The 16,547-nt window shown below is 41.6% G+C and overlaps 1 protein-coding gene across 2 annotated transcripts in view; it reads right to left on the bottom strand.

Annotated features, from left to right (window-relative positions):
* Positions 1 to 16,317, bottom strand: part of LOC127647837 (tumor necrosis factor receptor superfamily member 16-like) — a 142,403-nt gene extending 126,086 nt beyond the window's left edge. For both annotated transcript variants that reach the window (XR_007971108.1, XM_052132327.1), the window contains exons 1-2: positions 16,075 to 16,317; positions 9,931 to 10,093 (exon numbers count right to left, since the gene is read on the bottom strand). Coding sequence is in view for 1 of the 2 variants with exons in the window: in XM_052132327.1 (XP_051988287.1) it covers positions 9,931 to 10,093; positions 16,075 to 16,110 (199 nt within the window). In the remaining variant the exon portion in view is untranslated. The remainder of the gene's footprint in view (positions 1 to 9,930; positions 10,094 to 16,074) is intronic.
* Between the last annotated feature and the right edge of the window lie 230 nt (positions 16,318 to 16,547).

Below are 16,547 nucleotides of genomic sequence, written 5' to 3'. Positions count from 1 at the left end.
AATTCTTGGGAATGTTAACTAAAGTAGTTAATTACAGTAACGTGAGTATTTGTAATTTGTTACTTTACACCCCTGCCCATAAGTAGGATCTGAATAAGGAAGAAGAGGAAACTGCATCACAGCAGAATGTTGACATTGATCTGGTGCATATTAATATATTGTTTTACCAATATTTCAGGTCACATTTTCAGCCAGATGTGAAAAGATTTGAAGCTGGGCATGCATATCTGTTCACGCCTATAGTTGGCCTAGGGGTGAGGTGTTCACCTTATGCCTAACTTTGGACAGAAGCTCTCCTTGATGTCTAATTAACAGTGAATAACACTTGACATTCTGCTCTTGTCATGTTTGCTCTTGTTTCACAGGTAATGTGAAAGCTAATGTCTTGGTTACCTGATTCATGGCATTTGAGATGTACAAAACAACTTCTCAAACATGCTGATCCATCTATCTTTCCACAAACCAGTCAGCAATAACAAAGATACCGCTACTATTTATTAGGATATGTCCTCTAGGATGATAAATTCATCTTTGTCAATTAAAGTGTTTTAATGCTGTGGGTACAAAATGCTCTTAAACACCTTAAATTTAATGTACTACCACCCTGTAAAACCTTCCTTTATACACACAAACACACACGTTTGCTTCTAAATGGGGCCATCCCATAGACTTCTATAGTTTTTATATAAAGCTAAACTAACCTTACCCACATCATAACCCTAAACAATTTTTGTTTTTACAGTATAAACATATATACTTTTAACAGTATATTTAATTTATTCATGGTCAAAGGGAGATTTTGTCAGATTAAGCTAACTTTTTTTGGACTTACATGCTCTGTAAATTATGTTTATTCTAAGAGCTAAGCATAGACTGGTCTCTAATGGTCTATGGGAAGACAGGGTAAACACATGGATAATGTGTTGACATGTGAATTGACACTTTCACAGCTCACCCTGGCCTTTCATGCCAGGGTGAGCTCTGAAAGAGTCAACTTCCTCAAACATCCCTTTCAACTCATCTGTTTGTTATCTCTCTATTACTCTTTTCTTTCTCTCTCTCTCTCTCTCTCTCTCTCTCTCTCTCTCTCTCTCTCTCTCTCTCTCTCTCTTCCCTTTCTCCTTCATTAATTATTAATGAAAAGATATGACCTCATTCTGTGGCGGAGATTTCAAAGGTCAATCCATTTGTCGCCCAACTGTAAGAAACATTCAATTTCTTCCAACTTCCAGGGTTACATTTATCTATGGAATATTTCTACAGTATATATACTTCCAAAAATGAACAATCCTAATATAGATGGTCAGAAAACAGAATAATGATGTGGATAAAACTCACTAAAATGCTGCCTTCAGAATTCTACCCAAAAATCAGTAATTACAAAATGGATGTAGCCTTTGTGACATGTTGAAGACCATTTTGCAGCTACATTGCCTATAGGTACTGCATACAAATGCACAGAGATTTATTAATTGATTTTAGATTTTTGGCCAGTTGTATATTTGAAATGTAAAAAATATTCTGGGGATATATTTCATATTAAGGATACATTTATTGAAAAGATGTTCCTTTATATAGGCTACTATACTATGCTTGTTATGATTCTATCCTGATCCCTCCACATGTTTTATTATTTTTTTCTGAATTATCTTATTTTCCAGGCTGATCTCACAGTGAAATCAGAAAGAGTAGGTTGATTTTTCTTTATGTAAAATCGGTCTGTGATTACCAAAATTTTAAACACTGCCCCCAGTGGCCAAAGCGGTAAGTGTGAGCTCAAGGGAAAGGTGCATTGTCCACGGAGGGGCACCAAAAACGAGTTGTGAAGTGAGTTGTTTTCAGCTGTACAGGGTGTACAAACCCCAAACCTAAACCTCATCTGTGGAGTAAAATGTAATGTTACAGGAGAAAATGAAACATCTGAATCTCGTCAATGATTAAGTGAACGTGATTCCTAGTTCCTGGTTTTATTGTGGGATCCAAACCTGGGTCTCTTACGCTGCTGACGCAACGTGCTTCAAGTCACAAGGAAGGTAAACATACTGGAGCCGTTGCAAAAATGTCTGAACATAGATGCCACTTGTCAGTGAGTCACCATAATGTGGCCGATCCTAGGGTACAGCAACTCTCGGAAACAACATGCCGGCCATTTTTGTGATCATGTTGTATTTTCACTTATTTTGGTGAGGCAAGTCAATTATTTTGAGGTTGTTTTTTCAGACTAGGTCACTTGTTTCTCTTGCAAAATCTGGCAACATTGCAACTGATGTATCAACCACCCTTAACACAGAGTACACTTATTTACAAAAGAAAGTTATTAACCTTTCTTACATTTCGCTCTCACCAGTTACTATTTGGAAAGGAGGCTGTGAAATGCAGGAATGAAAAAATGCTGTTTATGCACAGAACACACCAAAATGAAAAACATTTTATTTTCAATCCATGGTTTTATGCACTACAATTAGCTGGAAAGAAATATTGGCTGATATAATCATTCAAACATTTCCATTTTACTTTAGCGCATAAAATAAAAAATGTGCCTCTGAACTGCCGCAAGTAGTCGCAAGTTCGAATCCATGGCGTGCTGAGTGACTCTAGTCAGGCTTCCTAAGCAACCAATTGGCCCAGTTGCTAGAGTGGGTAGAGTCACGTTGGGTTAACCTCCTCGTGGTCGCTATAATGTGTGGTTCTCGCACTTGGTGGGGCGTGTGGTGAGTTCTGCTGTGGAGAATAGCATGAGCCTCCACACGTGCTATGTCTCCGCGGTAAAGCGCTCAACAAGCCACATGATAAGATGCGCGGATTGACGTCTCAGATGCAGGGGAAACTGAGATTTATCCTTCGCAACCCGGATTGAGTCACTACGCCACCACGAGGACTTAGAGTGCATTGGGAATTGGGCATACAAAATTGGGGAGAAAAGGGGAGAACCCCAACACAAGAAATATGAAGCCTGTGTTAGGACCGTTTGGTTACGTATGTAACCTCCGTTCCCCGAGGGAGGGAACGACACGTTGTGTCGGAGAAGTGACACTAGGGGTCTCTCTTGAGCGCTGATATTCACCTCTGACCTATTGAAAAGGGCCAATGGGAGTTGGCAGTCAGTATTTGCATACCCCGCCCCCGGACATACGGGTATTTAGGCGGGGCAAATACGGAAGTTTAGTCAGGATTTTTCTGAGGAGCCGGAATGGTCCGGCCACAACAGTGGCTCGGTTCAGTGACATGGCGGAGGAAAGACACAACATGTCGTTCCCTCCCTCGGGAGCGGAGGTTACATCGTAACCAAGCGTTCCCCTTCTGTCGCTCTCTCCACGTTGTGTCGGAGAAGCGACACTAGAGGACCCATTCCAATCTTGCCATGTGCTGAACCATGTACGTGAACCGCCCGATACAGAGGCGGGCAGGGATTTCATCCAGTGCAGCGCATCGTCTGTACCTGGCTGCACGTACCCTTCCCCAATGCCCCATAAGAACATCGGAGTCCTTCTAGTTACCCTGGGAGGGAACAAGGCGATGTTTGCCAACATGGGAGCGGGCCAGCCTGGCTGGGCCTCTTTTCTCTCTATGTTTCTCGCATAGAGCAATCACGGCCGGGGCCCTTACACGCATATAGGGAAGGGATCTTACCCAGACCCTCGCGGAGACCACACCTGCCCTTTTTCTTGGGGAGGAAAAGTGGTAGACACGTCACTACGGCCGTCTTAGGGCTCGTGTGGAAAGTATGGTGCGGTGGTAGATCCAGCCTCGAAAGGGGAGTTGCTACAGCAGGGCTGACGGGGCAGCTGTAACTGCCTAAGGGAGACACGGGGTCCTTCGTAGGGGACAGAACCGTGGAATTACACACAGGGGAGTCCGAGCAGGAGGCCTTACCTGTGGAGCACCTATACCAGTACAGGGTAGCCATCAGGGTACCCGCGGTGGCTGGGTTGGCGAGTTCCTCCACTGAACCGCTGGACCCAGAGGGCTGGGGAGGAATCGACCAGGGGCCCGACTTCGGAGTGGAGCGCCCTGGGAAGAAGGCGCACTACTTTACCTTGGCGTCAGGAAAAGGGCTGGGTGCAAGCGATCCACCCGGCCGGTCGGTCTCACGTGTTACCGAGTTCTCACGGGCTCGGACCTGACAAAACACGAGGCGCTAACCGACTCAATCGCGGAGGTTGTAAAACCTCACAAAGGTGTTGGGTGTTGCCCAACCAGCGGCTCTACAGATGTCTGCTAGGGAGGTGCCCTTGGCCAGTGCCCACGAGGATGCAACACCCCTTGTTGAGTGAGCTCGGACCGCAAGGGTAGGTGCACGGACTGGGTGTGATAAGCCAGTGTGATGGCGTCGACAACCCAGTGGGTGAGCCTCTGTTTGGAGGCGGCATTCCCTTTCTGCCGTCCCCAAAGCAGACAAAGAGCTGCTCAGAGCGTCTAGTGCTCTGTGTGCGGTCCAGGTAAATGCGTGGGGTGCGCACTGGACACAGCAACGAAAGGGCTGGGTCTGCCTCCTCCGGGAAGCGCTTGCAGGTTCACTACCTGATCTCGGAATGGTGTGGTAGGAACCTTGGGCACATAGCCCGGTCGGTGGTCTTAGGATCACAGGCGTATCTGCCGGACCGAACTCCAGGCAAGTGTAGCTGACAGAGAACGCTTGCAGGTCCCGACCCTCTTGATGGAGGCGGCGCGATCAGCAGGGCCGTCTTAAGAGAGAGGGCCCTGAGTCCAACTGATTCGAGCGGCTCGAAGGGAGGTCTCTGGAGTCCTGCCAAGACTACCGAGAGATCCCAGGAGGGAACTAGGCCTGGCCGGGAGGGATTCAACCTCCAGACGCCTCTCAGGAACCTGAGGATCAGGTCGTGCTTACCCAAAGACTTGCCGTCTACAGGATGCGTGGTGGGTGGCGATAGCGGCAACATACACCTACATCCGAGTGGGCCGTGAGGCGAGCTGCTATCGCCGCGAGCGTGGACGGAGACCAGCGAGCGTGTCGGGGAACGGGAGGTTCGAGGGGGGTTAACTGCACCCGCTGCCGCCCCCAAATCGCCCCCAGCGCCAACCGCACCGTCCTCAATCCCGTGGGAAGAAGGAGCAATGCGGGGTGCAGCTGGGGTGGCTTGCTTTCTGTTGAAGGCAAGCCGCGACCGCAACGTGGTCATGGTCATGTTCTCACAGTGAGAACATGAACCATCCTAACGCCGCCTCGGTGTGATCGCGCCCAAACACACGAGACAGCGCCTGTGGCCGTCTGAAGCGGAGAGCACTCTACCGCATCCAGGAACGACACAGGGGCGGAAAGGCATCTTGAAAAAGACGCGTCCTTAAAAGGACATTCAACGCCGCTGTGTTTGCTCTTTTAGAGGAAATTACTCTTTTAGTAAAAACTCTTTTAATACACAGTGTGTGTATGTGTCTGCGCAGTCGAAGCACTCAGGGGCAACAATGCACGCCGTGCAATGAGAAGGAGAAAGCCGCTGTTGTGCGCCATCAAGATCCAACAGCATGCAGATCATCAGAGGAAAACAGGAACGTTTGAGTGGTGTGTAACTCGCAGCAAACTGCACACAGACCATCAGCTCCAAAGAAATTTTCTGACTAAACTTCCGTATTTGCCCCGCTTAAATACCCGTATGTCCGGGGGCGGGGTATGCAAATACTGACTGCCAACTCCCATTGGCCCTTTTCAATAGGTCAGAGGTGAATATCGGCACTCAAGAGAGACCCCTAGTGTCGCTTCTCCGATACAACGTGGAGAGAGCGACAGAAGAGGAACATTCAGTTTTTTCTAGTGTGACATTATTTTTATGTCAGTTAACCATATTTTCCCAACAAAAATTTTACCGCAATGGGTCTGGACATTTTACTTATGACATTATTTTCAATGGTGATCCTAATTAGATTCTAATCACTCTAATACAAACCCTTTTTACTGTATTACATTTTAAAACTTCAGCTACATCAACATAAATTTGAAGGCAGTAAAACAAACACTACAATAGTGTATAAATACTTTATGAGAAAGGGGTAAATTGTAATGAAAATATTTTCACAATGCAAAAAATCTTTACTTGTCCTAAAGTAGTTTCCATTTTATTTTATAATGTATGCAATTTCTTCTTTCTTTCTTTTGATTTTCGGATGAAATATGACCTGGGCAGGTCTTGACAGGTTCCATGAGATTTGCCAGATCATGTATATGTTGAACATCATGAGGTAGGTTGCTGACCTTCGCTGATTACGATAAGAACAATGTCTGACGGTGTTTATGTTTTGTGTTTACTGTAATATCCTCATCCCTGAGTGGGCCACCTGCAATCTGATCTCTGTTTTCCCTTGTTTATGAGTTTATTTCAAACATTTCCTCTTTGTAGTGAGCAAAAAACTGTTATGACGTTTGTACTTAGCTTTTGCATGGTCCATGTTTAAAAGAGATGGAGCGAATGCCTGGCAGGTGATCACATGGATACACCTGATTGATAATAAACACATAAACTGCAAGTGCCCACCCGCACACACATGCTCTGCTGATTGTGTGTTTGTTTATATAACAAAATGGCTTATTTTAAATTGATAACACGATGGTTGGCATAATCAGGTGGTTAAACGGGAAAAAGTCTCAAGCTGCCTTGTGCAGTGTGTCTTATTGTGATGTCATTAGCCAAAGTCTGGGCCTTTTTATCCCTTCGAAAATACCAACAAATCAACCAGGTGCACAAAATCTTTTTATATTTTATTTCTAAGCTGGTTTTCTGCTTGGCTGTCACTTGCTGGAGGAGAATTGTAACTATGGATGTTTGCCTATTTTTTGCTGGCACATTTTAAAAGATTTTGTAAAGCAACTTAATACAGAATGGATGGAGGAAAATGTCTATTGCGTAATGCACGTATTCACCTATAATCACAACCACATCAGTGTATCAGTGTTCTGTTTTCACAATTTAGTTGTTCTTTATACATAACAGCTGCTTCTTTTTTTATACAGTCAACGTAATAAATCAAAGCTGCTTGGAATGGTAGAACGGCTGCAAAGACTAATAAAAACAGTGATGGCTCCAGTTCTGAATTCTGCTTAAATGTTCAGTTGCATTAACCAGTCTCTATTGGGTGACTAAAAGCTATATTAGACCATCTGGATAAGTTAGAGTATATGATGTTGCCTGTGCTTAAATGCATCATTATCTAATGCTGTTATTTCCCAAATCCCCATCAGTCATTTGTCAGCTCTGTCTAAAACAGCACTCTACTTCTAGCGCTGCTCCTACAATACATACATATATTACTACCACAATATGTACATTGCACAGATTAACCTTTTTATATATATATATATATATATATATATATATATATATATATATATATATATATATATATATATATAATTATAATTATTATTAATATTGTATTTTATTAATGACTTATTTCATGATAAACTATACAGGGCACATTTCACCACAAAATCAAAGAATTAAAATTAGCCATTTTAACGTTTTATTCTTTTTTGATGTATTTCACATTATTTTCAATGGTGATTCACTTTAGATTCGTATTACAGTAATAATACAGTATTTTCATTTATTATATTAAACTAAAAACACTGGGATACAATGGGGTTTACGTTTAAATCAGCATGGAATTAAATCATTACAACAAATACTACCAAAACATATACTTTACAATTGAAATAACATTATTTAACATAATTATATAGCAATATTTTCTCCCCCATTACAGTCATAAGAAATGGGCGTTTAATTGTCTTGAAAATGTCACAGTGCAAAATAATTGTACTAAAAATAAGCATTTTCTTTTAGAGGTGAAATATAAGTGGGATGTGTCGATTCACCAGTACGTTTTTACTAGGAATCAAACTCATGACCATGGCATTGCTGACACCATTCTCTACCAATTAAAAAAACAGATCAAGAGCCATCCGTGAGCTATCAGGCTGTTCTAGAGTCAGGATTAAGAAGCCATCTTCATTAATTATTCAAATTGTTCAATGGAAGGTCCCACATTATATTTGGTGTCTTTAACTACTATGCACTTATGCATTTGATAAAATGCACTTATTGTGTGCAAATGTGTAGTCGCATTTAATTACATTTGTAGTTACACTGTTAACCTTACCCCTAACCCAACCCTTACCCTAAAACCTAACTCTAACCCACTCCCTCCTGAACCTACTTGTACCTCAACCTCAGTTCCAGCCAATGTGAATCTTATGAGAAATGTAGTTACATAATAAATACATTGCATTTTATGTACAAAGTATTTCAAGACACCTAATATTAAGTGTGACCCAATGGAAAGTAGTGTCAGTCAGTGTATGTGTGTACTGTATGTGTGTCTGTAAAAAAAAGACGTTGGCCTGACTTGTGATGAAATGGCGGGTAGGACAGTAGCTGAGATGGTGAGAGGTTTGTGTCATTCAGTTTGCCATGAAAGTGTGTGTGTGAGGAAAGAAGTAAGGAAGAAGTGAGAACAACATACAGCTAAATATTGCAATGGTTGCTGATGTATGCTTGTGTCTAGACTGTGTAAGGGATGAGGGGGGCGATGATGCATGAAAGAGGCGTTGTGTCTATTCCGCACGATAAAAGGGAACAGAGGACAAGCACAAAGATCAAAAAATTAGTTTTTAAGAGTAAACATGAAGCACAGTTTTTGTTGATTCTGTTGTTGTTTTTGACACTAAAAAATTCATGCGGACAACTTTTCTAATACACGATTCACCCTGTTTATTTTTATCCCTAACCCATTGAAAAAACAAAATGCACCCAGTTAGGTTATTGAAGTTAAGTGTCCTGTCCTGAAATATAAGACATCCTCTATTTCAGGCATGTCGTCCTAAGAGCTTCTGAGAGCTGAAGAGGACCAGTCATTAAACTTACTGTGAGCCAAAAGTAGGATAGAGAGCCCCTTTCGGAAACACTCACAACAAAAAGCAAGAACTGCTATAGAACAAGTGAAAAAACTCTCTTGTCATTTTCTAATGGGTCAGTGGACAGTTTCTAAATGTGTTGTGGTAAATGGAAAGTGTTCTTTATTTTTAATACTGTAGTTCTGATGTTTTATTTTTAATGGTTGTGGTCAGGGGCATAAGAATGATTTGAAAAGTGCGTGGGAGAGGACACATTATAAACCTTATCAGCCTGGCTCTTGAATATTAATTAGATGTATTTATGTTCAGCCAGTAGTCATAACTGATTTGCTGAATGGAAAGTGGGCACTTCTAGCCATGTTAGGATGTTCGCCTGCCAATTTTACATTTTGCGCAGACTTTTGTTTGGTCTTAAAGCTCTAATTTTTCTTGGCCAGCTTCAGTTTTTTATTCTTAAGAGTGACGAAGCAAATCAAAGCTCATAAAATATCTTGATCATTGCCCAAAAAATAGAAGGAACAAATGAAGTGGAGGGATATGCCCCCCCATATAAAACAGTTGCAGCACCCCTGGATATGGTAAAGAGGACTTGTGAATAAGTATTTGGGTGTCTGTCGATTTCTCTCTCTCTCTCTTGCTATTTCTGGTTTTCAGTATAACTTCTTAGAAGCTATGAAGCAGATATGAGAACATTTGGCTCAAATTAAAGCATAAAACACACAAACGGGAGCTCCCATACCATAACCAGATAATTGCTAAATTACTCTCAGGTTTCAGGCTGCTCCTTGCTTATGTTTGTGTTTGAGAAAGAATGAGAGAGAGAGAGAGAGAGAGAGAGAGAGAGAGAGAGAGAGAGAGTATAATTGTGTTAATAAGTATATGTGTGAAAGCTGGTGTTTTTGATGGTGTGAAGATTTGAGTGTGCTTGTGAAATTTTGTATGTACCCCCGTGTGTCTGGACCTTCATACATGTGGGAGGCTATGAGTCTTGTGAGGCTATGAGTTTGCATGTGTATGTGCACGGATTTGTTCTTATGTGCGTGTCTATTAGAGGCTAAACTTACTGTCTAAGCATTGAACGCACTCAGTCTGGGTGGCCCCACACTCCTTGACCACCCCATCTCCTGGTGGACACTGTATACAGCATTCCCCACTGTTCGTGTACTGGCCCGATTCACACTCCTCCTCTACGGCCCGCTCCAGTTTAGAGCTAAACACAAGACCCAGCTAAGAAAGAAAGAAAGAAAGAAAATTACATGACATCATTATTCATTTATGGCATCTCTCTTGGGGCCCACAGAGAGTCCTCTATGACCCTTAAGCCCTGGACATATTTTGATGTTAATACATTCATTACAGTTCTTGCAAGGCAACACTGTATTTAATTTTTTCTTAATTCATCTTTTACTTCTCCGCAATGTGTGCTGCAATTAATTCAGCTCGAACTGCTTGGCATATTCAATTTTAATTATATTTATAAAGATTTTAAGCTCTTATATAAATGTTTTGGATAATTTCTTAGGTGTCTTAGACGAATGTCTAAGGTGTGCTATTTTAGGTCAACATAAACTCTATACTATTTTAAAGAAATGTAAGAATAAAGTTTATAAATAATGTTAAAAACAAGACGCGTGCTGAGTGTCATGCCAACAGAAATGCAGCTCTGATGAGACATTTTATTGGCATAGAACCAAAGCATAACACCTAAGCCTACCCAACATGATCACAAGGAATATCGCCATGTTGTTTCCAAAAGTTAATGTATCCTGAAATCAACCCCATTCATGTGAATTACTGAACCAGGAAGTAATCACCTTTAGATAAGCAATGGTGAGCATGTCAGAATTCTAATATTTATTATTATTTTTATTTTTGTTTTTATTATTGTTATTATTAATAACAACAACCCAGCTGGTGGCACCCTTGGTGACTGCCTAGTGCACCTTTTTCTAAAAATGGGCCAGCTTTTGTTGTCTCACTATGGATATTTCATCCCACAGCTGCCAAGTGCCAATATGTTCAAAAACACTTCCAGCTTTGGCCACTGGGGGCAGTGGTTAAAATTTTGGTAAGCACAGACCAATTTCAGCCGAAGAATTTTGAAACTACTGTTGACAAATTAATATTGTGATCAGTTTGGCTGACCCTAAACAAATCAAAGTACTGTTATTTACATCTGTGCATTTGGAAGATGCTTTTATCCAAAAATATTTTTGTGCATTCATTAGTATGTGTATTCCTTAGGAATCGATCCCATGACCTTGACGTGCTAGCACCATGCTCTGCTGCTTGAGCTACAGGAACTCAATATTTCCTTCAGGAAATACAAATCTTTCTCTTGCATAAATATGGAAAGATTGCACAAAGATAAATCATGTTAGAAACGTTACATCTTAATTGCTCCGCTTAGCCTCCTTTTGCATAGTCTTTGAACTCATTCTGTCCATGTTTGATGCACATGGTGACCACATTTAGTTAACAGCTGCATCCATATATTGTGCTGATTGCACCGCACTGGTGTGTCCAAATGCTGCTGTGTTTAACAAGATAAGATGGGTGGTTGGAGTTCTACATATGTCGATAGTATGTCCAGCTGCATCTCTCGTACTGTCACAAGTACGATAACACATACTTATCACATTGAGGTCTCACAGAGCGGGGTCTTACATACAAACCCTCTCTACCCAAGACATCTATTAACCTTACCCTGACTATACACACACACACACACACACACACACACACACACACACACACACACAAACTCGTCCACTTATCATATGTGTAATAATTTAAATGCATATGTGACGAGGAGGAGGGTGGGGCCGGGCCGTGAGTGTGCATCCCGTCCCCAAATTGGGCTAATCAACCGATGATAGGGATAAAGACGAACCAGATGTAGCAGTTCGGTAGAGAGAGAGCCACACGCAGCTGCCAATTGTGTGTTTATGTTTGTGTCTTTTGGTTTAAATTAAATATTACCAAGATGGTTCATTGGTGCTGAAACCCAGGAAGGAGGAGGGATACGCTGTCATGGAGTCCTCGCCACTGCCGTCTGCCCAAAGGAACATACGCGGCCATCCGCTGAGGGACGGAGGAGTCACTGCCGGCCACCTGGAGCGGTGGAGCCACTGCCAGGGGGATAGGGACACGCCAGAACACGGAGGGGCATTCCATCCACCAGGGGTCGGAGGACTCACTGCTGTCCACCCAGGGAGGAGCATCTGTTGTATGCCAAAGGGTGGAGGAGTGGTCGAGGACCAGGCGACGGCATGTCTGGGAACCGGCTAACTATTATTTTTTCTCTCTCTCATTTCTCACACTGTCACTCCGCCTCGCTCTTTAACTCTCCCCTTTTCCCTCCCCTTGTCTCCTTGTAAAGAAGCAGAAATTACTTGGAGAAAAGTGTAACACTTCAGCAAAATAAAAGCACTATTCCCTGAATTAAATAAATACAGAACTAACAAAACAAAAACAAATAATTCTTTAACACGTTTCTTAACGCGTTTTTTTTTTCTTTACATTTATCATGCATTTTCTTTACCACTTTATTTTAATTTCTATTTTATTTTTAATAAATGTACTTTAAATGTCTGTAAACTTCTTTAGTTATGATTCACACTACTAAAAAAATAAATTATAAGTATAAGTATTTTTGGGACATTTTAATCCAAATCAGCAGATACAGTTGGATACAATTACAGAATGTTTGTCATGTTTGTGCATTTTCCATAGGGAACTTGCAAGCGCGATATATTATCAGCCTATATCAACTTTCCAAATTAGGTTAAGAGGAGAAAGATGTATTATAACCCACCTTTTTTCCCCCCAAATGTGAATGGAGAAGTTTGTTATTTTTTGGGCCACAAGTCAACACTGAATATTTGCTACGATGTGTATCGTACAGTCTGATATAATGTTGCACAGTGTTCTATGGCGAGATCAATGTGTTCATATCGTACAGTCTGACAAGCAACAATCTTAAAGGACTGTAAGAATCCTACAGTGTATAGTGGGCTTAATATAGCTGTGAATAGAAGCACAGATTCATTATTTAACCTAGGTGGATTCCAGAGTGTTTCAAAAGACATTCATAAACAAGCGTGCACACACACGGTAATTAAACTCCCTGCACATTTTTCTCATTGCATTCATTAATGAATTAGCATACTCTCTCAATCTCTCTCTGTCTCTCTCTCTGTTTCCCTCGCTCTACCTCTCTCTTTCACACACACATCCTTTAATAGAAATCATAGTAGGCCTACATTACAAGGTTTTTTTAGATATGAAACAATAACACACAATTTAGGCAGGTCAACACCATCTTAACTTGCCATATTCAAAGTAATGAGGGAAACCCCACTGATAACATCCACATTTTCACCTCACATTCCACATTTTATCCATCTTCCTCACTCATCCCTCTCTCTTGTCTCTGTGCCCTTTCCACCCTCCTCCTCCTCCCCTCATCCACATCCTCTCTCGTTTTCATTCAGAAACAGATGCACCGGTACAGCGGCCAACTCGCCCCCTAATTTACTCTCTCTCTCTCTCTCTCTCTCTCTCTCTCTCTAACACTCTCTCTCTTCTTCAAACCCTGGCTGTCTTCCTTTCTCTTTTTTCCTCACTCAATTTGCATTCGCTTGAGTAAGCGTGCCACTGAGTTAACTTGGCAGGCTTTAATGGACTTGCCAGTATAAATGCCCAATGCTTAACACATCTGAGTGTGTGTGTGTGTGTGTGTGTGTGTGTGTGTGTGTGTGTGTGTGTGTGTGTGTGTGTGTGTGTGTGTGTGTGTGTGTTCAATTAAGTGTAAGCTTTGCAACAAGGCCTTACCACTGTGTGCCGTTAAGTGATTTGCACCTATCCGTAAAACACTGTTATGCACCCCATCCAGTTGACAATCAAATGAACTGCTCTCCTCTCTATAAATTGCCAGACATCTAAATATGCATACTTCCCTAATGCAAAGTATGGCAAAAGCAGTATGTCAATTAGGAAGTCTCTGAATCCTCAGTACTCATTAAACAGAGCGCAACCACTATCCACAGTTTTCCTGACCAACCACTGGGTGACGCAGTAATGATTGTGATTGCTGTTGAACTGTTTTCTGGTCGCTATAAGAAGTAATGCAAAAACTACCGAAATGAGCAATCCAGATGGAGAGCAACAACCATATTAAGTGTTAGTTGGAGTAAAAATGAGTTTAGACTCAACTTGTGCAGTTGTTGGTTGTCATAACATATCAAGGTTGTTAATGGTATCAACGTAACTTACATCAATCCTTCGTTACATCTACACACTCAGGTGAGTGTAAAGTATCACACTATACTTTTTATTGAGCCATTTTTACAAATGTACAAAACATCACATTATCCACTGTGAGTGAAAACACTGGAGACAGGAAAATGAAAACAGCCTTCCGTTATGAATTGTGGGAAACTTTTGTTTTCAGGAAAAAGCTCACAGGAGCTGAAAAACAGGACAAGATATCATATTCATAATGCTGAATTTAAAAAAAACAGTGGAGAACTGTAAGTTGGTCAGCTCTTTTTAACTGCAAGTGCTAAAAATACACCAAGAAAGTTGTTCCTTGTGGTTAAATTGTACTGGTTTATCAAAACCAAAGTAAATCATTTCCGCCATTGTTGTTGTTAATATAATATATATAGGTCAGTGGACGATGCCCACGTTCACGAATGAAGTACACGTATGTCTGTGAATGTACTTTATTAACGGTCGAGAAGTTATCAAATGCAGTATAAACTCTAACAGCACACAAATCACCAGGGCACATAGAGACTGCTGAGCTTGAATACAAGGAAAGATGAAGCCTCTACAAGTCATCACCTATTTAACCACCAATTAGGTTGTTTCTGGCCCCTTCAGATCGCAGTAGGCACTGAGTATCACAGTGCCATCAGGCAGCTGTCAGCTCGCGGCTCCAGACGGAGCACTGCTGGCTCATGTGTCTATGGAGATTCTTCACAGACTCTGTGCACCTGGATCAAATTCAATTGCCAACGCCGTTTGCCATTTTGCAAATCAGATCACTGAAAAGAGGTCACGGCGTAATTGTGTTTAGTCAAGAGCGTCTGCATGTTTAAATTGATTTGGTCCATGTTACACGAGACTGGAGGTGGGGCGGGTCACGAAGGGCTCATGGTGCAGGGGACCCTGAGGGTCACATCCTCACGCACTTTCGGTGCGTCTCCCTGGGCATAAGGCACATCATGGCAAGTTTCCAGTGAAATACCACAGTTAATTTCAACAATATGTAATACATTTATATTGGCAACCACTGTCATCAATAAATGAACAAATAAATAGCCTACAAAACAAATGACAGAAAGATTCTGAAAGCTTCTTAAAAAGTTTGAAACTGATCACATAATGATGTATTATGGTTTTGTATAAGAAGCCTAACAATAATGGTATTTTGACCCAAAAATATTTTTTTTACCATTTACCATTATTTTAGTGTAGTGTTCATGTGAATGTGTATAAATGAGAAATGACAAGCTACTAATTAATATGTAATTATTTTGTGAACTGCTTAAACTTACACACTGTGACTACTTTAGTAGACTTATTAATAATAGGCCTATATAGTAAATACTAAATAAATACTAAGAAGAAATTTAGTCATTCAAATGCTATGTTGCATGGTAAAATTTGGTAGGAATTATGATGAATCTTGCACATTGACCATGACATGATATAGTCTGTTTACACTCACAAAACGTCATAACTAAACTGCAATTTTAATTAAGCCGGTCTAACTGGAATTCAACAAGCTTGAAAATAGTATGTTCAGTTATGGCAGCGCATATCTTGGGGCACAAAGTTGGTTATAGTTGTGTTCACAATTCTGTGAATTGATTTATAAGAGTAATAGATTAATGTAAATAAAATTGTAATAGACGAAAAAGTTAAAGTAACGCAAAATAAACGTGACACCTGTTCTCCACAAACCGGGCAGCTGAGATTAGTCATCACTTCCACCCGACCGAATACTGAAAACAAGTTCTGTTGTATCCGCAGGCGCACCACAGATCCGCATTACGATTAACGAAGCATCGCGCACGCTGAACCGGTTCACCTGGTGTATATTCACCTGCATGCTCACAGAAATCCAGCAAGAACAGTGATTGATCACATTAGATGTCTAATCAGAACTGGAATGCAAACATCCCATCGAGACTTACCGCTCCACAAATCAAGATCCACACCAAGGTGTCCATGTCTGATATTTTTCTTCCCTCTTAAAGTGTAAGTGTGTAAGTGTAAGTCATGAAGTGAAGATCAGCACTCCGACAGTTCATAGTAAGTCCATGTGGGTGCTCCTTTCGTTCATAGCTGATGGTTGGGACCTTAGGATTCGGCAGGTGATCTCCGATGCGCGCCTGGACTGTCCTGTATACTGTCCTTCACTCCGCACTCAGCGCTGTCCGGCAGTGCACTGCGGAGGAGAGAGTCGTGCACGCAGGGATGAGGGGGCACGAATGCTTGCCAACTCCACCCCCACCCCACCCCCATCAGCACCCCTCTCTCTCTCTCTCTCTCTCTCTCTCTCTCTCTCTCTCTCGCTCTCCCTTTCTATATCTTCCTTTCTATATCTCTATCTCCAAGAGGATATACAGGCAGTAGACTGAACAGGCTGGTTTGATTTAATCCAACT

This window comes from Xyrauchen texanus, chromosome 8 (assembly GCF_025860055.1).
Source record: "Xyrauchen texanus isolate HMW12.3.18 chromosome 8, RBS_HiC_50CHRs, whole genome shotgun sequence".
Taxonomy (NCBI): Eukaryota; Metazoa; Chordata; class Actinopteri; order Cypriniformes; family Catostomidae; genus Xyrauchen; species Xyrauchen texanus.
The sequence above is the reverse complement of the archived record's forward strand: the minus strand, read 5'-3'. Positions and strand labels throughout refer to the sequence as shown.